Source organism: Neomonachus schauinslandi, chromosome 10 (assembly GCF_002201575.2).
Source record: "Neomonachus schauinslandi chromosome 10, ASM220157v2, whole genome shotgun sequence".
Classification (NCBI taxonomy): Eukaryota; Metazoa; Chordata; class Mammalia; order Carnivora; family Phocidae; genus Neomonachus; species Neomonachus schauinslandi.
The window spans coordinates 29,507,934-29,535,264 of record NC_058412.1 but is presented as its reverse complement, the minus strand read 5'-3'; the positions used below and the strand labels follow the sequence as shown (position 1 = coordinate 29,535,264).

The following is a 27,331-nucleotide window of genomic DNA, read 5'->3' as shown; positions in this document are numbered from 1 at the left end:
GTTGCTTCTATAATTTGGCTATTGTAAAAAAAAAAAAAAGTAAAAAATAGAACTACCCTATGATCTAGTAATCACACCACTAGGTATTTACCCAAAGAATACAGAAATACTAATTCAGAGGGATGCATGCACACCTGTTTATTGCAGCATTATTTACAACAGCCATCTTTGATTCCTCACACTTTTTGCAAGTCTCTGGCCCCTCCCCTAAAAATATTTAATTGGTTTCCAAATCCTGTGATTTCTGTCTCCAAGGCTCTCTCAGGTGACACTCCCTTTTCATTCCATTCCCAGCTTGATCTATATCATCTCTGTCCCATAATATTGTAATAGTCATTTAACTGAACACATTGCTTACCATTTAAATACGTTCTTTCCTGGTATAAATACTGGAACAATCTTCCTAAAGCACAGTTCTTTTTTTTTAAGATTTTATTGATTGATTGATTGATTGATTGAGGGGAGTTGGAGGGGCAAGGGGAGAAGGAGAGAGAGACTCGCAAGCAGACTCCATGCTGAGCTCGGAGCCTGACATGGGGCTCGATCCCACAACCCCAAGATCATGACCCAAGCCGAAATCAAGAGTCGGATGCTTAACCAACTGAGCTACCCAGGCACCCCAAGCACAATTTCAGTTGTAATCTCCCTGCTCAAAAGCCTTGGAAACTGATTGCCCATAGAACAAAGTCTGAATTCAGTTTGCATGGAATTTAAATTGTAACATAATCTGATCCCAGTTAATTTTGCTAATCTCATCTCTTTTCCCATGTAACTCCTCTGTATTTATATGCACAGACCTTCTTGATACCTAAACATTCCCATTTCTTCTGCTAAAAGTAATCTCTCCCTTCTCTGTTTTTAAGTGTAGTATTGCAGTCCTAAAATGTTCATTCAATCTGTGTTTTCTTTCTTGAGGACAGGGACTAGATTTTTCCCCTTTATTTATTTATTTTTAAATCTCTTCCATAGCACCCAGAATAACCCTTTGCCTGTAGTAAGCAGAAATGTTGAAGAATTATTCACAACTGAAGTAATTCAGGCAGAAATTTTTTTCCGTTAAAATTTTTGTCACATTGGACAATGCAGATACAATAAGTAAATACTGTTAATTTTCCACATAAGAATATAATAACTTCCATCCTTGTTGTTGATTTGTTATTCAAAAATAATGTTGAAGCACAGCATTCAGGGGTTTTTTTGTTTCATTTTCTTCATTGGCATTTTGTGTTTCTTCCCCCAAGGAAAAAAAAATCATATTTACTTCCTACTCTTATATGTTAATATTAATTTTTTTATAGAAAATTAAAAATGTTTTTCTTTGGCTAGGTGTGTAGTACATGGATTGGAAGTGGAGTTGTCAGTGATCTCAATGACCTCCGTCGAGTGCACAATCTGCTTGTCTCTTCTCTGGACAAAGTGCAGGCTGGAAAAGGATCTTCTAGCCAGCTGTACCGAGAGAGTGCCACAACTATGGAAAAACTGGCTGTTCTCAAAGCGTGGGCAGAGGTAACCACAGCCTTTGTTTTTGAACCATTTCTCCATCCATGAGAAAATGTTCCCCTAGTCCTGTAGGTAAAAACAATTTTATTTGATTTTTGTTGTTTTTTAAACTGACCTTTGGTATGCAGTGCTTTTTGGAAATCTGTTATTTGCTCTCTCTCACTGAAATATGTATATATTTATGTCTCAAAAGAGCTCTTATAGGGCGCCTGGGTGGCTCAGTTGGTTAAGCAACTGCCTTCGGCTCAGGTCATGATCCTGGAGTCCCGGGATCGAGTCCCGCATCGGGCTCCCTGCTCGGCAGGGAGCCTGCTTCTGCCTCTGACCCTCCCCCTTCTCATGTGCTCTCTCTCTCTCTCTCGTTCTCTCTGTCTCAAATAAATAAATTAAAAAAAAAAATCTTTAAAAAAAAAAAAAAGAGCTCTTATAAACCTTTGAAAGTTATGTTTTTTGTTTTTTTAAAGATTTTATTGATTTATTTGACAGAGAGAGAGACAGCAAGAAAGGGAACACAAGCAGGAGGAGTGGGGGAGGGAGAAGCAGGCCTCCCGCGGAGCAGGGAGCCGGATGCAGGGCTCCATCCCAGGACCCTGGGATCATGACCTGAGCTGAAGGCAGATGCTTAACGACTGAGCCACCCAGGCGCCCCAAAAGTTATGTTTTTTAATCAGTTTTTTCAAAATTTCTATATTGAGAAAGGGCTCCCCTAACTAATTATGTGGAAATTAGGCAGCACAGAGTCTGATGATCGTAACATGGGTTGCCAGTCAGCTAGTTCTTTGCTGACTTGCATTAATATGCTTGATTCACCTACCAGGAAGGCTGGCATAGTTTAGTATAAAAAGCATTAAATGTTAAATCAGAGGCCCTAGAACAGGTTCTCTCTGTCTGTAATTTACCGTCTTTGTGACTTTGGTCAAGTGATTTGATCTCTCAGAGCCTCAGTTTTGTTTTTTCATTACAATGTGGAAAAATATCTTCTTGTAAGGCAATGTATATCAAAGGACAATTGTGATTGGCACTGAATGGAAGATAGATTATTGCTTTTAAAAAATTAGAACCTCACATAGGGGCGCCTGGGTGGCTCAGTCGTTAAGCGTCTGCCTTCGGCTCAGGTTATGATCCCAGGGTCCTGGGATCGAGTCCCGCATCGGGCTCCCTGCACCGCAGGGAAGCCTGCTTCTTCCTCTTCCCCTCCCCCTGCTTGTGTTCCCTCTCTCGCTATGTCTCTCTCTCAAATAAATAAATAAATAATCTTAAAAAAAAAAAAAAAGAACCTCACATAACTAAATTAATAATGCACGTTTTTATTGACACCTTTTTCTAATTCAAAGTTTTGCAGCTCATGCCTCAGCCCTGAATGCTGTCTAGTAATTCTTTTCCCTGCTGATCTTCTTTACCTTTGTCATGCTCTTCAAATGCCCAGCATATTCTAGATTTCTCTCCTGAAGACCTATCTTTGCTTATACTTTTTCACTCAGAAAGCTGAGGATATCCATTTTCCATCTCCTCAGAGTGTTACCTTGAAATCTTTAGACTTTCATGAGTTGGGAACTGTCCTTTCACCTGTTAGTTAATGTTAGTTAAGCATGAGTGTGAAGGGGAGACTTTCCAGTTCAGTGCTGTCAGTCATGCCCACTTCTGTATCTTCAGCCTCTGCCTCTATGTGCTCACTCTTCTTGCCTGCCTTCCTTCCCACCTAAGTGTATCCTTCTCCTCACTGCTTTCGCTCTCTCCTCTTCAGTCTCAGTTCACTGAGGGAGTTTCAGTATCTTCACTTCCTCAACTCTTGGTCACCTGCTTCTCAGTCCCCCACAATTTGGGGTCATTCTCATTGTGGCAGGCTGGCTGGGTCTGAGGACCCAGAGGGGGTTGTGCAGGACCAATCAACAGGATCCTTGGCTTCGAGCAGGATCAAAATCAAATGCACACCAAGAGGAAATGAGAGCAGGGTTTTATTGAAGCTTTAGAGACAGCAGATACAGACAGCATCTGGGAGACTTGGAAAGGAAAGGAGAGTGAGTCTCGTCTTTGCTTGGGGCGTGGAGTTTTTATTGAGGATGGTGGTCTGGTGTACATGCCCTCTCACACATCCAGGAACTGGTCAAGACAAGGAGTGCTCAGGTGTCCTGCCTAAGTCCCTTATGCCCTGGAGCTCTAGGGGTCTTGGTGTCAAGGTGTCTGGAGTCAGTGGTCGTGGAAAATGTACATGACAACCTCACCTGGTCATTCTTTAGATGTTGTCTGTTGTGCTGAAAGACTCCAAAGAAATCATTAAGTCCTTGACTTTACAAGGAGGACATACAGCATGGGTAAGGTGGGTGCAAATCCCAGCAAGCAGGAAAAGGAGCAAAAAAAAGCAGCTTTTCATGAGATCCCTTCAGTTTCCCTGTGTCCTCACCGCTCCATTGGAATCACTCTCACTAAAGTTACCAATCAGAGAGTTATCTGTATCACTGTGCACTCGTCAGTTTCCATGTTACTTGGCCTCTCTGCAGCATTTGATATTGTCTCCTCTAGAAGCCCTTTGTTTTCCTTGACTTTTGTGACACTCCTCTCTTGCTTCTCCTGTTTCCTTTTCGTTGTTCATTCTCAACATCACTTGCTGGCCTCTCTTTGCCTGCCCGCTCTTTAAATGTATTTTTCTTGTCCCTTTCCTCCCTCTTCATACTTTATGGGCAGCTTCATCCATACCCGTGACCTGTAGCTTTAACTTGCATATTAAAGATTGTAATTCTGGGGCTCCTGGGTGGCTCAGTTGGTTAGGCGACTGCCTTCGGCTCAGGTCATGATCCTGGAGTCCCTGGGTAGATTCCCTCATCGGGCTCCCTGCTCGGCAGGGAGTCTGCTTCTCCCTCTGACCCTCCCCCCTCTCATGTGCTTTCTCTCTCTCATTCTCTCTCTCTCAAATAAATAAAATCTTAAAAAAAAAAAAAAAGATTGTAATTCTACTTTTCCACCCAGACCTCCTAAATTCCAATCCCGTATTTTTAGCTGTTTATTAGACATCTCCCCTTGGATGACCCATAAGTACCGTACACCCAACATGTCTAAAAAAAATACTGTGTTTTCTCTTTCTTCTTTTTTCCTCTTTATGTCAACTACTGGTCCTACCTCCTATCTTCAGGCCGGAACCTAGGTATCAGTATTAACTGCTTCTTCTTCAATCCCCTTCATCTTATATCTAGTAGGTAACTAATTCCTGTGTATTTGACTTTGTTAATGCTATCTTTGAAAATAATGTCATATTGTTCTGATAATAAAAATACCTATATTCACTACGCATATTCAGAATATAGAGAAAAGGTATTATTGGAAAAAATCTGTAATCTTATCCTCTCTGTAATCATATTATCTTATCATCCAGAGATAACTATTTTTAATATTTTGGTGTATATCACTATGCATATATGCACATACAAATCTATTTATATGCCTTAAAATGTGTGTATCTATCTATATCTTTTTTTAAAATAAAAATGGAATTTTATTCAACATAGCAACTTTTTTTTTTAATTTAGCAATAGAGGGGCGCCTGGGTGGCTCACATGGTTAAGCATCTGCCTTTGGCTCAGGTCATGATCCCAGGGTCCTGGGATCGAGCCCCACATCGAGCTCCTGGCTCAGCGGGGAGTCTGCTTCTCCCTCTCCCTCTTCCTCTCCCCCTGCTCATGCTTTCTCTCTGTATCTCTGTGTCTCAAATGAATAAATAAAATCTTAAAAAAAAAAAATTTAGCAATAGATTATATATACCTTTTCCATATCTATAAATAAATACTTCCTCTCTTCTACCCCTGCCTTTAGTTTGAGTCCTCATCATCTGTTACCTGGTCTATGCAGTTGCATCCTACTTTTTTTCTATGGTTAGTCTCCCCCGCCTCCACCTCCAGCTGTTACTGTTCAGATTGTCAGAATAATCATTCTAAAATGCAAATTTGGGCAAAGAATATGAATTGACAATTCACAGAGAGGAAACAAAACTACACATAAACATATGGGAGGGGGGAAGAAATATAGAAACATTTCCCAGCTAAATTAACATCATTTTTAGAATAATAGTATTAGTAAAATTTTTCTAAAGGGTGATATGTATCAAAACACTTACTAAAACCACACATTAGCTGACCAGTTTATCATAAGGAATATTAAGGATATACACAAAGACTCTGCTGATGATGTTTATTGTGATGTTTATTTTTCTCTCAGAAAAGTGGAAATAACTTAAAAGTATGTCTTGATCCTAAGAGATGATGGAATTAGGTGAATCGAAAATTGGGTTAAAAGTTATTCACAGGGATGCCTGTGGGGTGCAATTGGTTGGGTGTCTGACTTGGTTTTGGCTCAGGGCGTGATCTCAGGGTCATGAGATCGAGCCCTGTGTTGGGCTCCACACTCAGTGGGGAGTGTGCTTGGGACTCTCTCTCCTCCCTCTGCCCCTCACCACCGCATGCTCTCTTTCTCTCTCTCTTTCAAATAAATAAATCTTTAAAAAAAAATTTTAGTTAAAAAAATAAAAGTTATTCACACAGTATTATTTAAAAGACTATATATATACAACATGTTTAGAATACTAATGGTATTTTCTCATTTTCTTCATTTTACTTATACTTCTGATTTTTCTATTTTTCTTGTGTAATATCTAATAAGAAAGATAAGCTTAAACATTGTTTAAAAAGAAGTCTAAAAAATATATTCTCCTGTATTGCAAGTAGCAATGTAAATTATAGAACCCTTTTAGAAAGGTTTTGGCAGTGTCTATTCAGAGCCATAAAAATATTTGTAATCACTAATGCAATAATTCTGTTTCTGGGACTTTATCTTAGGGAAGAATATCCAAAATACAGGAAGGAAATGTTTACAAAAAGCTTTACTTGGAACATTATTTATAATGTGAAGAACTGTACACCTTTTGCCTTTGAAAATTATATCTTATCTTGTTAAGATTCCCAATGCTAAGTAAAGAATCAGAAGTAAATATAAAATTTCAATGTAGGGAAATTGTTAGATGTATTATGGCTCATCCCCTATAGCCATTAAGAGTAATGGTTATGAAGACTAGCATTTCATGGGAAAACCTTATGATATGTTAATAGATAAAATTAAATACAAAATTCTTTGTACAACAAAATTACAATTTATAAAGATAGAATATGGTAACCTGGAAATTGGGATTATGAGTAATTTAAACTCATTTTCAAAACTTTTTGTGGTATAATTTTAAAATAAAATTAAAAGTTCAGAAAAAATACATAATATCTGATCTATAAATCCTGCAGTGACCTCTTCCCTTCCCCATTGCCTATGGAGTAAAACCTTCACCTACTTCTGCCTCATGTTCTGTACTCAGTCTATACCAATTGCCAAAGCCTAAATGTATGCACAAAAACAAAAACAAAAATAACTGCAACAAAGAAGAATCTTTAAAATTATGTTTTAGGAAGTTGTTATTATACATCTTTTTGGTTTACTAAGTGGAGAAAAAGGATACAGATAATATATATGTGACTAGTAAATTATATGCTTGGCTCAGCTCTCTATTATAAAGGCCAGATTGCTAAATATCACTTAAGAGGTTAGAAGGATATTTATGGAAATCCTTTCTCTGGCCCTTCTCCCATCCCCCTCCAGCCTTTTTCTTTGAATGCTGTTTGATTGTATCTAATAAGTCTGTGAAAGTGGAGGCAGTAAACAGGAAGTTATACCCTATGACCAAAAAGAACCACACATAAAAGGGGGCTTTGTAAAGTATAACAAGAGAAGCCAGAAAAATTTCAGAGAACCCTGCTGAAGGAATATTTTTTGAGAGGAATAGTCAGAAGTCAGATCGATAAAAAAAAGATTGTCTCCAAAGCAGGTAGAATTATTCTTTGGAGGTTGTCAGGAAATCATGAAGTTATAGACTTTTCAGTGTCTATACTCAATTACTTTCAATAATTCAATTGTATAATCATAGCAACTTAGATTATATCATCTCTTAATATTATGCCTTGTTATTTCCTCCTCCTAAATATCTTACTAGGTATATGTGGTTGCTATGAATATTAAGAAGGAAGCAGAGTCAAAGCCAAAAAGAGCAATGAAAAGTACTGATGATGATGATGATGATTATGGTACCATAGATGAACTACCACCAGATAGTTTAATAACACTCGTGCAACCCGAACTGCCAACACTCAGCCGCCTATGGTTGGCGGCATTAAAAGACTATGCGCTTTTGACTTTACCGGCTGAGTTTGCTAGTCAGCTCCCCCCAGATGGTAAGTACTGCATTCAGAGTTTTGCCTTTATGGAGTTCAGAGTAGTAATTAAACAAAATGTAATTGGTGGAAGCTGGCAACAATAATAATTAATAATATTATAGTGTAACTTACCCACCTTAAATTTATAAAGTGAGTATAACCCCTTAAATTTAATTATTTAATTATTAATAATTTAATAATATAATTTAAGATGTAATGACATGTTAAATTTCTGTGGACTTAAACTTGGCACTCTCTCACTTAGGGCATATTCTCTGTATTGAATTTATAAATTCAAATACAGCATTAAGCTCATTTGTTAACCCAAGCAAAAAGTTCTCACTATTATAACAACTGTATCAGCTAGAGTACTCTAAATAACCATGCATAACAAGTCATTATGCATAACTATGATGAAGTTTATTGCTGTGCTGGTCAATGTATGCAAGGACAGATGGGGAAGTCCTCAGTTTGGTAGTGAAAACAGGAGTTAAGGAAGGATGGCAGAGGAAGGGTGAAAGAGAAAGACAGAGTTCCCTGGCTGTGGTAGAAAGAGAAGGTAACCAGGGTTTTAGGGAGTCTCTGGCAACAGTGAAGAGGAGGCCTGTGACCACAGGGTAGAGGAAGGTAGAGGATCCCCAGCAGCATCCGTAGGTGGAGAGGAAAGGCTAGAAACCCTAGCATTGGTGAGGAAGACACAGGCCCTCCAGTTCTGCGGCTGCAGGAAAGACGTTACTTTCGGTGGCTTTGTAATAAAGAGAATCTCTTTGGCCAGATTGCTCTTTTGTACATGCTATGGTCTGAATTTTGTGTCCCCTCCAAATTCATGTGTTGAAACCTAATCCCCATTGTGATGGTATCAGGAAGCGCGGGCCCTTTGGGAAGTGCTTAGGTCAGGAGGTGAAGCCCTCTGGAATGGGATTTGTACCCTTAGGGAAAAGACCCCACATTGCTCCCTAGGCCCTTCCACCATGTAAGAATACAGCTGTGAGTCGGAGAGATGGCCCTTACCTGAGTGTGTCGGCAGCCTGATCTCAGACTTCCCCCATCCAGAACTGTGAGAAATAAATTTCTGCTGCAAATAAGCCACCCAGTCTCTGATTTTGTTATAGCAGTCCAAATGAACTAAGACAGTAAGTAATCAGTATTTTTAAGTTAGTTGTTGATAAATGGTTGACCACTTACAATAAAAGTAATGGTTTTGATTGGCTTGATTATTTTACAGGTGGAGCATTTTATACTCCCGAGACTATTGATACAGCTAGACTTCACTACCGGAATTCGTGGGCCCCGATTCTCCATGCAGTGGCACTTTGGTTAAATAGCACAGGATTTACATGTTCAGAGTCTGCAGAAGCAGCAGCCGTACCTGGCTTACAGAAACGTGCTACACCCGTCAGTTTAAACCAGGCATCAGGAGCAACACCTAGTGCTAAATCTTTGCCGGAAATTAACAAAGACAGAATGCATCTGATTTTAGGTAGGTGTGTCATATTGATCTATTTCAAGATGTGTCACTTCTGAAATTCATATCTGTAGGGAAGAAAAAGTTTCCTTCTGTCCCTTTAGGTTCTGTGGCTGGCCCAAGAATTAAATTGATATAAGACGGAGTAACAGGAGAAAAGCATAGAGATTTAATATTTTCAACCTAAAGTAGCCATTAGGCCCAAAAACTTATATGCCATTTTACACAAAGAACAATAAATTGTGAAGATGTGACCAGACAAAGGGGTTTGGGCTGGGGGCAATAAATTGTGGGACAGGGATTAGGAAATATATGGGGGAAACTAATTTTAGTAGGTTTGTACAAGTCTGTTTCAACACTGACTCCCAGTCTTCTCTTCCTGATACAGAGAGGGCACCTTTCTCATGAGAAATTTTATGACCTGCTTTTAGATGGAAAGTGGTCAGAGAGCCCTTACTGCATCTGCTTGCTGTTTATCAAGTACCTTCAGCTCAAAATAAGCAATATGCCAAAGAGGCATATTTTGGTGTGGCATGTTCCAAAATCCTTCATATCTTTCATTTTAATGCTACAGAAAAGTTTTATATACCACAGTCCAGAAAAGGAATAAGAGGAGGATTTTTTAACACATTTTCTAAATTGTTAACTGAATTTTTAATAGGAAAATTCAATTATTAAATACTCAAAATTTTAACTGTCGGGGCGCCTGGGTGGCTCAGTCGTTAAGCGTCTGCCTTTAGCTCAGGTCATGATCCCAGGGTCCTGGGTTGGAGCGCCACATCGGGCTCCCTGCTCAGCAGGAAGCCTGCTTCTCCCTCTCCCACTCCCCCTGCTTGTGTTCTCTCTCTCTGTCAAATAAATAAATAAAATCTTAAAAAAAAAAAATTTTAGCTGTCGTGTTCACTCACAGAGCAATAGTGAATAATTTTCAAGAAAAAAACTACATTTTTCTTTTTCAATGGCAGGTTTTCTTTTTACCTGACACTTAACAGATTGTCCTATGAGGAAATAATAAAATGCAAAGTTAAAGCAAATTTGAATAAATCTCAATTTATAAATGCTTTATAGATGCTCTTTTAACATTAAGATATTAAAGAATCTAATGAGGCTCATAAGCAGTTTTATATTTTCTGGGAGGGAAGAGGAACACAGTTGGTAAGGTGAAATTATAGAACTCATTAGTAGATCTCATACATGAAAATAAGAGAGACTTCTAAAACAATGACCTTATCCTTATGCAAATTAAGGACAATTGTTATCCATGATAATCCATTATGCCTGTGTAGCTTGCCACTAAAAAATCTTTGTAGACATGAAAATTGTTTGGTAACCATTTAATGAGAAGTAATTTTATAATTTTCATAAGTTTATTTTTAATGTATTATTTTTTAAAGTCCTAGAAATAAAAAATTGAGTATCTTCTTAATCAACTCCACGACCTTGGAGCTGCCTCCCTCTCCTAACCTTCAATTTGATTATTTTTTTTTTCGATTTGTTAACATATTTTATTTTATTTTATTTTATTTTATTTATTTATTTTTAATTTTATTATGTTATGTTAGTCACCATACAATACATCATCGGTTTTTGATGTAGTGATCCACGATCCATTGTTTTCGTATAACACCCAGTGCTCCATGCAGTACGTGCCCTCCTTAATACCCATCACCGGGCTAACCAATCCCCCCTCCCCTCTCCCCTCTAAAACCCGGTTTGTCTCTCAGAGTCCATAGTCTCTCATGGTTCATCTCTCCCTCCAATTCCGCCCCCCTCATTTTTCCCTTCCTTCTCCTAATGTCCTCCATGCTATTCCTTATGTTCCACAAATAAGTGAAACCATATGATAATTGACTTTCTCTGCTTGACTTATTTCACTTAGCATAATCTCCTCCAGTCCCATCCATGTTGATGTCAAAGTTGGGTATTCATCCTTTCTGATGGCTGAGTAATATTCCATTGTATATATGGACCACATCTTCTTTATCCATTCATCTGTGGAAGGGCATCTTGGCTCTTTCCACAGTTTGGCTATTGCGGACATTGCTGCTATGAACATTGGGGTGCATGTGGCCCTTCTTTTCACTACATCTGTGTCTTTGGGGTAAATACCCAGAAGTGCAATTGCTGGGTCATAGGGTAGCTCTATTTTTAAATTTTTGAGGCACCTCCACACTGTTTTCCAAAGTGGCTGTACCACCTTGCATTCCCACCAACAGTGTAAGAGGGTTCCCCTTTCTCCACAACTTCTCCAACATTTGTGGTTTCTTTCCCTGTCCATTTTTGCCATTCTAACTGGTGTAAGGTGGTATCTCAATGTGGTTTTGATTTGAATTTCCCTGATGGCTAACGATGATGAACATCTTTTCATGTGTCTGTTAGCCATTTGTGTGTCTTCTTCAGAGAAGTGTCTTTTCATATCTTCTGCCGACTTTTTGACTTGATTATTTGTTTTTTGGGTGTTGAGTTTGAGAAGTTCTTTATAGATCTTGGATACCAGCCCTTTATCTGTAGTGTCATTTGCAAATATCTTCTCCCATTCTGTGGGTTTCCTCTTGTTTTGTTGAGTGTTTCTTTTGCTGTGCAGAAGCTTTTTATCTTGATGAAGTCCCAAAAGTTCATTTTTGCTTTTGTTTCGCTAGCTTTTGGAGATTTATCTAATTTAAAAATTTTTTTTTTAAGATTTTATTTATTTATTTATTTGAGAGAGAGAATGAGAGCACATGAGAGGGGGGAGGGTCAGAGGGAGAAGCAGGCTCCCCGCCAAGCAGGGAGCCCGATGCGGGACTCGATCCCGGGACTCCAGGATCATGACCCGAGCCGAAGGCAGTCGCCCAACCAACTGAGCCACCCAGGCGTCCCTGGAGATGTATCTTGAAAGAAGTTGCTCTGGGCGATGTCCAAGAGGTTACTGCCTATTTGGCAAATCCTAGGATTTGGATGGATTCCTGTCTCACATTGAGGTCTTTTGTCCACTTTGAGTTTATCTTTGTGAATGGGGTTAGAGAATGGTTGAGTTTCATTCTTCTGCATGTGGCTGTCCAATTTTCCCAGCACCATTTATTGAAGAGACTGTCTTTTTTCCATTGCATGTTTTTTCCTGCTTTGTCAAAGATTATTTGACCACAGATTTGAGGGTCCATACCTGGGTTCTCTCTTCTGTTCCATTGGTCTATATGTCTGTTTTTGTGCCAGTACCATGCTGTCTTGGTGATCACAACTTTGTAATATAGCTTGAAATCGGGCAATGTGATGCCCCCAGCTTTGTTTTTCTTTTTCAACATTTCCTTGGCGATTCGGGTCTTTTCTGATTCCATACAAATTTTAGGATCGTTTGTTCCAGCACTTTGAAAAATGTCATTGGAATTTTGCTTGGGATGGCGTTGAAGGTATCGATTGCTCTGGGTAGCATAGACATTTTAACAATGTTTATTCTTCCGATCCATGAGCATGGAATATTTTTTCATCTTTTTGTGTCTTCTTCAATTTCTTTCATGAGTGTTCTGTAGTTCCTAGAGTATAGATCCTTTACCTCTTTGGGTAGGTTTATTCCAAGGTATCTTATGGTTTTTGGTTCTATTGTAAATGGAATCGTTTCTCTAATTTCTCTTTCTACAGTTGCATTGTTAGTGTATAAGAAAGCACCTGATTTCTGTGCATTGATTTTGTATCCTGCCACATTACTGAATTGCTGTATGAGTTCTAGTAATTTGGGGGTGGAGTCTTTTGGGTTTTCCACATAAAGTGTCATGTCGTCTGCGAAAAGTGAGTTTGACTTCTTCTTTGCCAATTTGAATACCTTTTATTTCTTTTTGTTGTCTGATTGCTGTTGCTAGGACTTCTAGTACTATGTGAACAATAGTGGCGAGAGTGGGCATCCTTGACGTGTTCCTGATCTTAAGGGAAAGGCTCTCAGCTTTTCCCCATTGAGGATGATATTCGCTGTAGGTTTTTCATAGATGGATTTTATGAACTTGAGGAATGTTCCCTCTATCCCTATACTCTGGAGAGTTTTAATCAGGAAAGGATGTTGTATTTTGTCAAATGCTTTTTCTGCATCAGTCGAGAGGACCATATGGTTCTTCTCCCTCCTCTTATTAATGTGTTCTATCACATTGATTGATTTGCGAATGTTGAACCACCCTTGCATCCCAGAGATAAATCCCACTTGGTCGTGGTGGATGAACTTTTTAATGTGTTGTTGGATCCTATTAGCTAGGATTTTGTTGAGGATTTTGGAATCCATATTCGTCAGGGATATCGGTCTGAAATTCTCCTTTTTGATGGGGTCTTGGCCTGTTTTGGGGATTAAGGTAATGCTGGCCTCATAGAATGAGTTTGGAAGTTTTCCTTCTGTTTTCTATTTTTGAAACAGCTTCAATAGAAAAGGTATTATTTCTTCTTTAAATGTTTGGTAGAATTCCCCAGGGAATCCATCAGGCCCTGGACTCTTGTTTTTTGGGAGGTTTTTGATCACTGCTTCAATCTCGTTACTGGTTATTGGCCTATTCAGGTTGTCAGTTTCTTCCTATTTCAGTCTTGGCAGCTTATAGGTTTCCAGGAAGGCCTCCATTTCATCCAGATTGCTCAGTTTATTGGCATATAGTTGTTGATAATAATTTCTAATAATTGTTTCTATTTCCTTGGTGTTAGTCGTGATCTCTCCCCTTTCATTCATAATTTTATTAATTTGGGTCCTTTCTCTTTTCTTTTGGATAAGTCTGGCCAGTGGTTTATCGATCTTATTAATTCTTTCAGAGAACCAACTTCTAGATTTGTTGATTTGCTCTACTGTGTTTCTGGTTTCTTAATTCATTGATTTCTGCTCTAATTTTAATTATTTCTCTTCTAATGCGTGGCTTAGGCATCATTTGTTGCTTTTTTCTCTAGTTCTTTAAGGTGTAGAGTTAGTTGGTGGATTCGGGATTTTTCTATTTTTTTGAGTGAGGCTTGGATGGCTATGTATTTCCCGCTTAGGACCGCCTTTGCAGTATCCCATAGGTTTTGGACCGATGTGTTTTCATTCTCATTGACTTCCATGAATTGTTTAAGTTCTTCTTTGATTTCCTGGTTGACCCAAACATTGTTGAGCAAGTGGTCTTGAGCTTCCAAGTCTTTGAATTTCTGCCAAATTTTTTCTTGTGATTGAGTTCCAGTTTTAAAGCATTGTGGTCTGAGAATGTGCAGGGAATAATCTCAATCTTTTGATACCAGTTGAGACCTGATTTGTGACCCAGTATGTGGTCTATTCTGGAGAAAGTTCCATGTGCGCTCGAGAAGAATGAGTATTCTGTTGTTTTAGGGTGGAATGTTCTGTAAATATCTATGAGGTCTGTCTGGTCCAGTGTATCATTCAAAGCTCTTGTTTCCTTGTTGATTTTCTGCTTAGATGATCTGTCCATTGCTGAGAGTGGAGTATTGAGGTCTCCTACAATTAACGTATCATTATCAGTATGACTCTTTATTTTGGTTAACAGTTGGCTTATGTAGATGGCTGCTCCCATGTTGGGGGCATAGATATTTACAATTGTTAGATCTCCTTGTTGGATAGACCCTTTAAGAATGATATAGTGTCCTTCTGTGTCTCTAATTATAGAGTTTAGTTTAAAATCTAATTTGTCTGATATAAGAATTGCTACCCCAGCTTTCTTTTGAGGTCCGCTGGCATGGAAGATGGATCTCCATCCCTTCACTTTCAGTCTGGATGTATCTTTAGGTTCAAAGTGAGTCTCTTTTAGGCAGCATTTGGATGGGTCCTGCCTTTTTATCCAATCCGCAACCCTGTGCCATTTTATGGGAGCATTTAGACCATTCACGTTGAGAGTGATTATTGAAAGATATGAATTAATTGTCATCATGTTGTCTGTGAAGACGTTGTTTTTATAGATTGTCCCTGTAAATTTCTGTTGTATATCACTCTTGGGGTCTTTCTTCTTTTATAGAACCCCCCCTTAATATTTCTTGTAGGGCCAGCTTAGTGGTCACATATTCTTTCAGTTTCTGCTGGTCGTGGAAGCTCTGCATCTCTCCATCCATTCTAAATGACAGCCTTGCTGGATAAAGTATTCTTGGCTGCATGTTCTTCTCATTTAGTGCCCTGAATATGTCTTGCCAGGCCTTTCTGTCTTGCCAAGTCTCTGTGGATAGGTCTGATGTTATTCTCATGTTCCTCCCTCTGTACGTAAGGAATCTCTTCCCCCTAACTGCCCTTAAGATGGTTTCCTTGGTTCTAAGATTTGCAGGTTTTACTATTACATGCTGGAGTGTTGGCCTGTTTTCCTTGATCTTGGGAGGGGTCCTCTCTGTCTCTAGGACGCGAACGTTTGTTTCATTCTCCAGATTAGGGAAGTTTTCAGCTACGATTTGCTCAAATACATCTTCTAGTCCTCTCTCTCTCTCCACTCCCTCCGGGATTCCAATCATTCTGACATTGGAACGCTTCATGGTGTCACTTATTTCTCTGATTCTATTTTCATGGATTCTGAGTTGTTTTTCCTTGGCCTCCTCTTTTCCCTTTTTATCTATTATATTGTCTTGAGGTCGCTTATTCGTTCTTCTGCCTCAGTTACCCTAGCTGTTAGATTATCTAGATTGGATTGGATCTCAATGATAGCATTTTTAAGTTCTGCCAATTCAGCTTTCATTTCTGCCCTTTGAGACTCTATGTTGTCATTAATTGATTTCTCCATTCTAGCCATTGTCTTCACAATTGCTAGCCTGAATTCCATCTGACATCTTGGTTATATCTGCATCCATTTGTAAATCTGCAGCATAAGTCATAATCTCTGAGTCTTTTCTATTTTGGGGGCTCCTCCTCCTAGTCATTCTGTTGATGGATGTTTGATGGAATATATAGAGTCCAAATTATTGACCAGAACCCAAGCAAGATGCACCTGTTTTCTTGGGAACTTAGGGTTGCTGGCCTCTTGTTTTCCTAGTCTGTCTTATGCGGGAGGGGCCTGCCGCGCTGTTACTCAGGCAACCCTGTTTGGGCGGAGTTGCCCTGTGCCCCTGTGGTGGGGGATGGGCTCAGGGGGAATCAGTTTTTGGGGCTTTTGTTCTCTGGCGGTTTTCCCTGGCGGCTTTCCGCATCCCTTCAGCGAGTTAGAGCAGAAGAGACCGTTTCCAACCCTCTGCCTCAGAGCAGAGAGATCTCAGTCTGTTCTTCAGTGAGCTCTCCAGGCCACACCATCTCCATTTCTGTCAGGGCTGTTATAAACTGCAGCGTCCTGGGTTGTGCGCCCCTCCGCAGCGCTCCCAGTCCTGCCTCCAGATCAGGGCACGGCTCTGCCCTTTGTGCTTCTAAAACCACCAGCCGCTCCCAGTTCGCACGTGCGACCCCGCTCTCCCGGGGTTTCCGACCCGGGGGCTGCAGTTCGCAGGCATGACCCCGCTGCTCCGGGTTTCTGCCCCCGGGGGCTGCTCTAAAGTCCTTTCCCCACCGCTACCAGTCTGCGAGTCTGTGCCCCATCCGCAGTGTGCAAAGCTGTCGCTCACCAGCGGTGTAGGATCCCCACGGCCAGGCACCCTCCCGGTGCCGTTTATCCTCCGATATCTGCCCACAGCATCAGGGCTCCGCGCTTCGTACCTCAAAACCAACCGCCTGCGAATATTCTGCTTGTAGAGATCCAAATCTTCTTATATCTCAGGCTGGTTTCATGGGTGCTCAGAGTGGTCTGGTAGATATCCAGCTCAATTCCAGGGACCAGTTGAAATAGGGTCCCCTACTCCTCTGCCATCTTTCCTCCGACTGTTCTTCAATTTGATTATTAACCTAACTGCAAAGCCACAATCTGTGTTATAAAGTTTGGCTGCTGCTTTTGGTAACCATTTTGAACTCTGCTTTAAGGTAGCATTAAGTATGTGTCAAAGTAATCTGTGAAAGAATGGAGGAAAAATAGAGAAGAAATCTGACCTTAGAACAACGAAGGATTTTATAGTGACAAACGTGTGTTTTTATTATGTACATCGCAGGTGTGAGTATACAGTTCCTTTGCTCCCCCAGACCTGAGGAGCCTATTGAACATGTGACAGCATGTCTACAGGCCTTACACACCTTGCTAGACTCTCCTTATGCCCGAATCCATATTGCAGAAGATCAGGTACAGTCTATTTCTATAACAGATAATAAGTTGTACACTTTGTTTTCATATTTATCTTAAGATAATTTTCTCCCATATGAAATAAATATTATATAATAAGTATTCAGGATTTTTTACTTTATCTAAGACATTATAGTGAATGTTGGATGACTAGGCACAACCAGCATAGAAATAGTCAGTATATCTTTTTAGATGTGTTCCTCGGTAGTCAAGTAAAACTAAAAATTAAGGGATGCCTTCAATCCCAGTTAATGATTCTACTAATAAAGGCCTGAAGTAATTTATAAGGCTATTAAATAAATTATACCACTTTTGAATGATAAAGTTTTATCTCTCATTTAATGAAATTTTTTTTGCACTGGCTCAACTACTCCTCTAAGCAGTTTAATGAATTGCTTTTTCTAATTTCTGTATGTAATATTTAGAGGACTTTATTCATGTTACAGAATGAATCTACTGGTGGGTTTGTTATTCTTTTTAATTAGAAATTCTTTTCTTTTCATACTAAGAGCCATCTTTTTGGTCACCAGCACTACCATGAGGGGTAATTTTCCATAAAACACAAACGAACAGAGTTGCTATCATTCATTATGTCAAAATTAGGTTTGCACATGATGCTGACCAAAACCAAAATAAAACAAAGCATATGCTTTGTGATTACAAGATTCACTCACTGATGAACTCTTCTTGTACCCCAGCCTTGCAGCCTGAAGCTGTTCCTCAGCTAAACTACAGATTACTACAAGAAACTTCTGGTTTTTATAAAATTTGAAATTTAATCTGTGAATGAAGAGAGAATACTGTGTTTACACTCGCTCATTTTGGTTTTAACATAATACATCCCACACCCATCTACCTAGCTTTTTTTTGAACCCAATATTGTTTTGTTTATCCAAGCACTGCTTTACACTTGGATGGATTATTATTTTTTTTCCTGAGTTGGATTCTATAATTTCAAAATCAGCAGAGTATACTGACTCAAAAATTGTATTCATTCACCCAACAACTTTTACTCTGTGCCTGTCCTGCATCAGACACAGTATGAGGCTATAGATAGCAAAAGCTGTCTCCCTGCTCCTGGATCAGGAGATCAGGATGGTATGACAAGTGCTGAGCTAGTGTATGTAAAGCTATGAGTAAAATAGAGGGGAGGAGCCCTGACATTATCAAGGAAGGTAAGGAATGGCTTCTCAGAGGAGATGATGGTTGGAGTAAATCTTAAAAGAGGAATTAGTGAGGCAGCACAAGAGGGATGGGTTTTCCTCTCTGGGAGAAAAGCAAATCCCAAGACAGGGAGGCATGAGAGAACATGACAAGTTCAAGGACACTACTCTCATTTGCTTTGGCTGAGACAAATGGAGCACGTGGGGGTTGTTAGGAGATGAGGCTGCACAACAGGGAAAAGGCCAAATAATAAAGATTCCTGTATGGCATGTTAAAGGGTTTAAAATCGGTCTTAAAAGTCATAAGGAATCATTAAAAATGTTAAAATAGAGGAATAACCTGGTTCAACTTGTATTTCAGAACATGATATATATAGATTTGATCACTTTTATCGACCTTGTGAGATTGGTTGATAAGAGATGACAAGGGAGGCAGGGAGTCCAGTTAAGAGGCTCTTCTCATTTTATTTCCAGAGAAATAGCGAGTTACACTGGCTTAGGGAAACTGAATAAAGGAAGAAAAAAAGAGGGCCGGGACTGGAACGTGAGAGTATATTACAAAAAGTAAAAAAGGATGGAGATGAGGAAAGTAAGTCAGCACCGGAGACTACTAGAAAGGTAGGAGGAGAACTGAGAGAACAGAGTTACAAGGGCAAGGGAGAGTTTGAAGGATAGACAACAGTCTCAAAAGAACCAGAATCCAGTATATTAGGGCAAGAGAGAGTCCAGGGAAGGTTACTAGTGACCTCAGACAGAGCATTTTCTTAGGTGGGCAGAAGCCAGATTGTGGAAGAGTGAGGAGTGAATGAGGGGTGAGGGAACTGGAAGCATTGGGCTGGGACCAGAGAAAGCACAATAGAGATAGAGGACATGGAGGCAGAGAGAAGGATCTGAGAGGATTTGGAAGGGGGGTGGGAATTAGACAGGAAAGACCTGAGTGTTTTCCTTATGCTGGGAGAGGAACCTACCTAGAGAGAGAAGCTGAAGACATATGGAATACAATTGAGGTCCTTGAAGAATCCTTGGGAGGTCAAATAGGATAGGACAGGAAGCAAATAAGGAAAGATCAATCAACCTTGGGTAGAGTCTGGACACTTGATCTTAAGGAGAAAGGTAAAGGTGGCTTTGGTTATAGTTAAGTTTTTTTCTTCCTCTTTGAAATTTGAGGCAGGTTCATTGGATGGGTTTGAGTGGAAGACTGAAAGAGGCTTAAAGTGAGTGGTGAAAGTTTGTAAGAGTTGCTGAGATGAATGAGAGAGGGACTTATTGGAAGTGCCTAGTATCCACAGTAATTTGTTGGCTGAAAATGTGTTGGAATACAATATGACCATTTCTCAAGATTGTTCTAATGTTCTTACTTGTTACACAGTCATACATATTAATTTTACCTACCAAATAGATTTATTTTACATGCATATTTTCTTAGATTGTAATAATGTAAATGTATCCTTTGAAATTAAGATTAATTAAATTTACTTGTATTAATTTATAATAGCTGATCGGTGTTGAGTTGCTAAGTGTTTTGCACCGCCTCCTGTTGACCTGGAACCCACCATCTGTTCAGCTGCTGGTTACTGGAGTTGTACAGCAGATAGTAAGAGCTGCTCAGGATTATTTGCAAGAAAAAAGAAACACTCTAAGTAAGTACTAGAAATTGTGCTAACTTGGAAGTAGATCTTATTTGTACTCTAACTTTTTAAGTGTCAATGCCAGGAAGTTTTTAATAAAAAATGTAGTCATAGATGTAGAAGATTTGCAATTGATTTTGCTTTCATTAGAAAGAACCAAAGGAGAGGTGCCTGAGTGGTGCAGTCGGTTAAGCATCTGACTCTTGGTTTCAGCTCAGGTCATGATCTCAGGGTCGTGGGATTGAGCCCTGTGTCAGGCTCCACGCTCATTGTGGAGTCTGCTTGAGAGTCTCTCTCTCTCCCTCTGCCCCTCCCACTTGTGCTCTCTCTCTCTAAAATAAATAAACAAATCTTAAAAAAAAAGAAAGAAAGAACCAAATGAAATTGCTGGTAGTCAACTATTTTTCACCTTCAAAAGTGTCATCTTCATATGGTTCAACCTAACATATATGTTCCTCGTAATATGAAATATGTTCCTAATAAAAATACCTAATAAAAATTTTTTGAAGTAAAAAATGGGTTATCCTTTACTTTTAAGGAGAGGTCAATAAACAAAATTCTAGCAAGGCAGAGAATCATTCTGAGAAAGACATGTGTTATCAGTTAGATATTCAGTTGTAAATTCTTTTAAAAGAATTTCCCGGGGTGCCTGGGTGGCTCAGTCATTAGGCGTGTGCCTTCGGCTCAGGTCATGATCCCAGGGTCCTGGGATCGAGCCCCACATCAGGCTCCCTGCTCGGCGGGAAGCCGGCTTCTCCCTCTCCCACTCCCCCTGCTTGTGTTCCCTCTCTCGCTGTGCCTCTCTCTGTCAAATAAATAAATAAAATCTTAAAAAAAAAAAAAAAAGAGTTTCCCAAATACATTTACTGTGTAGTTTTATCTACTCTGTTCTATTACTTTTTTTTTGTTTCTGGAAATTTTACCAAATTTTCTTTCCCTCAAGATGAAGATGATATGGAAAAAGAGTCATGTCCTATAGTAGGAGAAGGCGGTGACAGCGGTGGTCTTGTTCCTGGAAAATCTCTTGTGTTTGCAACTATGGAGCTGTTGATGTTCATTTTAGTACGGCATATGCCGCATCTCAGTACCAAGATGTCGGATTCACCCAGTCACATAGCCACCAAAACTCGACTGTCAGAAGAAAGTGCTCGTTTGGTGGCAGCCACAGTTACCATACTCTCTGACTTACCATCCCTTTGTTCGCCTGCTGGTACGATATTAATCACTATTCGGAAATGCATTCTATTAAAATAGACAAAGATGAGCTTGCCTTTGATTTCAACTGCTATTATGAACTTATTTTCCTCTTAAATAAGTATGGAAGGAGAAGTTAGTCTTTTATGGTGGGTTGACCTTTAGGAGACTATGAAGATTAAGGATTTAAAAAACCCAAAACTTAAGATGTTCTTCAGATACATTTCAGACAAACTTCAGCAAGGAGATAGAACCACAGTTTGAGGCAAGGCACTGAACATTAGCAGACAGGCATATGGTGGGATAACTAAACCTGTTAGTTTCTGATCTGGTTGCCACTCTTGAGTAACTGACAAACTGAAAAACGTCAGATGAGTGTGACCACCATCTCTTAGGAGGAGCTAAAGAAATTATAGCTGCAAAGATGATAGTTGAATGAAGATACCTGAAAAGTACTGGATGGAAACATAGACTTTCCCTCTATTTATCTGGAAGGGAGAAATAGTATGAGTAGTATAAAGGTAAATTTCAGCCCAACACAAGCCTATAGATGTGAAAATAATGAGTTCTCCGTTGCTGGAGCTTTGCAGGCCAAGCAGAATGGCAGCCTGAGAAAGTTTTGAGTGTTTTCCATGAAGTGGGAGGTTGGATTCGATGACCTTAAAGTTCTTTCGGCTGCAAATTCCAGTGTTTTTTCCATTTCTTCTTTGCTTACCCATATAGTCTTTTCATTGTTTTTCCCGGCTTGGTTAAAGATGACTTGAGTACGCTGAAGATTGATTACATGTCTTAGAATTGCTACCAGATTCATCAGGTTGCTCAGACAGTTATCAAAGTATATGGTAGTGCTTCCCTTCCATTTTTCTATCTTCTTTTCTCATTTTCATTTTGAAAGGCACAATGTATTAAATAGGTGAAATATTGGAAATAATAAAACAAGGCTAGTTGGAAAATATTCTGTCTTCTTTAATATACCTTGCCACTTTCTCACTTTCCTTTTCCAAACATTGAATTATAGTAGTAGTAATGCAGTAAATTTTGCATAACAACAAGGGAAAAAATAATATTAAACCACAATCAATTGTAAAAACAATTGAAAGAACTGTAATATGAGAACTGAGTAGTTATGAGGTAATCTGATTTGTTTTCAATTCAGGGTGTATGACAATCCTGCCCACGATTCTGTTTTTAATTGCAAGAGTATTGAAAGACACAGCGATAAAGTCTGCAGATAATCAGGTTCCTCCACCAGTCAGCGCAGCGCTTCAAGGGATCAAAAGCATCGTGACACTCTCAATGGCCAAGACTGAGGACACTCAGAAACAGTGGACAGCTCTAATTCGTAGCACTCTCGCATGCATCCTGGAATATTCTCAACCAGGTAACCTAATCAGGGCTTCAAATCCGTAATCTGTTTGTCAATAACCAATTGAATGAGCTTGTCAGAAAAGTGCTTTATAACACCAAGTCGACTCAGAAAGGTGTTTTAGTCACACCTTGCAGATAGGAACTTTAGTACCCCTTTCTGGATATTGACTGTAAATGTCTTTGTCTTAGCACTTAAATACATGTTGGAGGCTCTCCCCCCAAAAAAGGACAGAAAATTTCAGAAAATATACTCAGAATCAAATTGATATGTGTTAATATATTTGTTTGCTTCATATGTTTTCTTTTTAATAAAAATAATAAAATAGGAAAGTTGAAGTATCTGTCACCACCCCAGCTTATCCTCAAATGAAACCGCAGTCTTGATTTTGATGTTTCATTATATATGTAAATAAATATACTTTCTGTATTAGTAAATATAGGTCTATATTAATAAATAATAAAATACATGTATATATTAACAAATTTATATATGAATTCTATATAGACTGAGATAAATAACCATGAGCAATATATAGTATTTCTTTTGTGTTTTTAAATTTACATAAGTAATGTCATAGTATATCATTCTACCTTTACACTCTCAAGAATAAGGTTTTTTTGAGCTATTAATGTGTACATATAAAACTCTCATTTATTCCTTTTAACCTCTATGTCATTTCCATTACATGAATTTTTCAGTTATTATTCATTCGCTTGTCAATTGATATTTCCACTTTTTCTGATTTTTTCCCCCATTATAAAAATTGCTGCTATGAAAATCCTTATAAATTCTTCATGCATTTGTACTATGAGATTTTCTAGGGTACACCCCTAGAAGCGGAATTGATGGCACATTTTAATTTTACCAGACATGGCCAAATTGCTCTCCAGAGTAGCCATATGAATTTACACACCCACCAGCAGTGTATGATAATCTCTGTTTCTCCATGTCCTCAACAATAGTTCGTATTTCAGACTTTTAAATTTTGCCATCTGATGGGTAAAATGTACTATCTTATTGTTTTAATTTGCATTTCTCATTTTCCTAGTGAGTATAAGCATTTTTCATGCTTGTGTTTTATTTGGGGGAAGTGCTTATTCACATTTTTGTCCATTTTTCTTCTGTGTTTGACTTTTTCTTTCATTGTATTTCCGTTGTAAAGAAAATGTCAGAGGACTGAAAACAAAGAATAATAATTAAAGATTTGCCATGTCACCTATCACCTATTAAAACATGTGCACTCTAAGACTATGGAGCAGGTCCATGAATCAGGAGATAGGGCAATGAAACACACAAATTACTTAAAACAGACATTCATCCACATGAGAATATAATACATGATAAAAGCACGTTCATTATTCTTCAGATGGTTTGTGTCAGCTGTTTGAGAACCAGTTCCAGTTAGGCCCTCACCTCATATCATGACTCAAAAAAAAAAAAAAACCCAGAGAAATTAAAATGGTAATGTATAATTTTAAAAATAGTTAAAGAAAATACATGTAAAATTTTAATGTAAGACTGGCAAAGGAGTATGTAAGTGTAAGAATCGAAAATATCAATGTATTAATTAGGCTATGTAGAAATAAACTTCTACCTGTCAAAACATCTTACATTAAAAGGTAGCTAAAAAAAAAGACAGCTGAAAAATTGACAACAGTATTTATGCCAGTGTTAATATCATTCATACACAAAGAAGTCTTAAAGATAAACGTTTAACACCCAATAGAAGAAAGAGGAAAGGACACACATTGGTAAAAAGGAGATAGAGATGACCTCCACACATATAAAAAAGTCAGCCACATTATTATTTAAGCAAAGAAATACAAACAAAAACAAAGTAATATAAAACTTTTTCTTGTAAAATTGATTTTTTTTTTTTAAAGATTTTATTTATTTATTTGACAGAGACACAGCGAGAGAGGGAACACAAGCAGGGGGAGTGGAAGAGGGAGAAGCCGGCTTCCCGCCAAGCAGGGAGCCTGATGCGGGGCTCGATCCCAGGACCCTGGGATCATGACCTGAGCCGAAGGCAGACGCTTAACGACTGAGCCACCCAGGCGCCCCAAAATTGATTTTTTTTTTAATGTGACTGTACAGTTGGAATTGTTACCAAGAGAACATTTTCATACTTCGCTGAAGGACGTTTAAAAATGGTTTAAACTTTCAGGGAATCAATTCTACAGAATGTACAAAGAGCCTTGAAGGATTCATTATGTTCAAGGTTATTTATCACAGTCTGTTTTACAATAATGAAAATATGTGATAAATAAAACTACCTGGCAGTGGGAAAAATTATAAAATATAAGACTATATATTAATTTGGGTTACATATCCATTACACTGATTAAAAATCATATTTGTAACTACCTATAAAAAAAACTACCCCAGACCAGAAGAAATTCAACCAGAACCTAAAAATTAAACTGTCACAAGACTCCTGGATGGCTCAGTCTGTTGAGCATCCAACTCTTGGTTTGGCTCAGGTCATGATCTCAGGATCTTTAAATGGACACCTGGATCAGGCTCCACACTCAGTGTGGAGTCTGCTTGAGATTCTCTCCCTTCCTCTCCCTTCCCCTCTGCTTCTCCCCCTGTCCTCATGTGCAAGCACACACTGTCTCTCAAATAAATAAATAAATAAATAAATAAATAAATAAATAAATAAATAAATAAATAAAATCTTTAGAAATTAAACTGTCACTGGATGGTAGAATTACAGATTTTATTTTCTTCCCTTGACCATTTTTATATTGTTAAACAATGACCATGTGTTATTTTTATTATCTGAATTTTTTAAATAATTATTTGGAAGAGAAAACCTTAGTTTTATTAATGCTGCTGAAACTATTTTAGCTTTATCATGAGTTAATGTTTTGCTTTTTAAAGTAGGTTTTTAACAAACTAAAGAAATGTTAAATGCCATATTTATATATGTATGTATATGTATATGTGTGTAAATAGGTAAATAGATATGAATAACAAGATAAAGAAATAGTTAAGAATTTAAGAATATAAATATTGTTTTAATTCTCATGGGGCAGTTCCATACTCAATAATCATACATTTTTCCAATTGTCAGTTATATAGGAAGGTTTTGATATTTTATCAGTCTAGTTCATTAAAACTAAGTTAATTTAAAGGTCTGATAAGAAAATTGACTTGCCTAAGATATTCTGTCCAGAACTGAATTCTCAGGAGACAGTATGAAGTAGGGATCAAGGCCACAGGTATTATTTGTATAGTATTTGTAAGCAAAGCAAGCAGAATCCCTTGCTTTACAAGCAAAGTTTTATAATAGGGAATTTTTGTTTAGGAAATCATATTTCCTAGTATGAAATCTGAGACTTCCACTTAGAAAAAATGTGCATGTATGTGTACGTGAACACAGGCACATGTATATAAATCTCCTTGGAGATAGTGTACACTCTTAAGATTGGTGCCATTTTCTTTCATTTTTAAACAATTTTCAATTTTGAAATAGATTTCAAACTTTTTAAAAAGTGAACTACAGTATACCCTTCTAGATTCACCAGCTGTTAACATTTTGCCACGTTTTATTACTCCATAATCCGCATGTTATTGTTAATGTCATTGCTAATTTTGCTGAGCCCTTTGAAAATACACTGAAGTCATCATGACTCTTCACTACTAAATGCTTCATGGATGTCCTTTGAACGAGAACATTCTCTACATAACCACAGAAGAATTATCAAATGTAGGCAATTTAACATCAATACTACGCTATTATTGTTCAGATGCAAATTTTACCAATTGTCCTAATAATGACTTTAATAGAACTTTTTTCTTTTTATTCAGGATACAGTCCAGGATCATGCGTTGTACTTAGTTGTCTTAATACTTTAGTCTTCTGGGCGCCTGGGTGGCTCAGTTGGTTAAGCGACTGCCTTCGGCTCAGGTCATGATCCCAGAGTCCTGGGATCGAGTCCCGCATCGGGCTCCCGGCTCAGCGGGAAGCCTGCTTCTCCCTCTTCCACTCCCCCTGCTTGTGTTCCTGCTCTCACTGTCTCTGTCTCTGTCAAATAAATAAATAAAATCTTTTTAAAAAATTAATTAATTAATTAATTAATTAATACTTTAGTCTTCTTTAGTCTGAGGCAGTATCTCAGCTTTTCTTTTTTAATCTTTCATGATACTAGTGTTTTTATAAAAATGCAGACATCTATTTTATAGATTGGTTTTCAATTTGGAATTACATGGTTTTTTTTCTCTTGGTTAGATTCAGGTTATGCTTTTTTGGCAGGAATACTATATGAGTATTGTTATGTCTTTCTCCATGCATCATGTAAGGAGGCATATAATGTTGCTTCATCCCATTAATGGGAATGTTAACTTTAATAACTTGATTAAGATGGTGTCTGCCATATTTCTCCACTATAAAATTGATGTTTTCCCCTTTTACAATTAATAAGGAATTTGTGGGGAGATAATTTGAAACTCTGTCAATTGTCTGTTTCCCATCAAGCTTTCACCCAATGGTTTTTGGGGTTTTTTGTTTGTTTTTTAAGTAAACCCTACTCCCCAGCATGAGGCTTGAACTCATGACCCTGACATTGAGTCGTAGGCTCCACTGACTGAGCCAGTCAGGCACCCCATACCCAGTGGTTTTAACATCTGTTGTACCTGAACCAGTTATTACTGTGATATCAAAATGAT

General features: G+C 38.4%; 1 protein-coding gene across 1 annotated transcript in view; it reads left to right on the top strand.

The window, feature by feature from the left end:
• HEATR5B (HEAT repeat containing 5B) overlaps positions 1-27,331 on the top strand; it is a 110,058-nt gene that overhangs the window by 73,528 nt on the left and 9,199 nt on the right. The window contains exons 27-33 of the mRNA XM_021697821.2: positions 1,327-1,506; positions 7,520-7,757; positions 8,965-9,219; positions 17,176-17,303; positions 19,962-20,106; positions 21,038-21,304; positions 22,445-22,669. Coding sequence (XP_021553496.1) covers positions 1,327-1,506; positions 7,520-7,757; positions 8,965-9,219; positions 17,176-17,303; positions 19,962-20,106; positions 21,038-21,304; positions 22,445-22,669 — 1,438 coding nt within the window. The remainder of the gene's footprint in view (positions 1-1,326; positions 1,507-7,519; positions 7,758-8,964; positions 9,220-17,175; positions 17,304-19,961; positions 20,107-21,037; positions 21,305-22,444; positions 22,670-27,331) is intronic.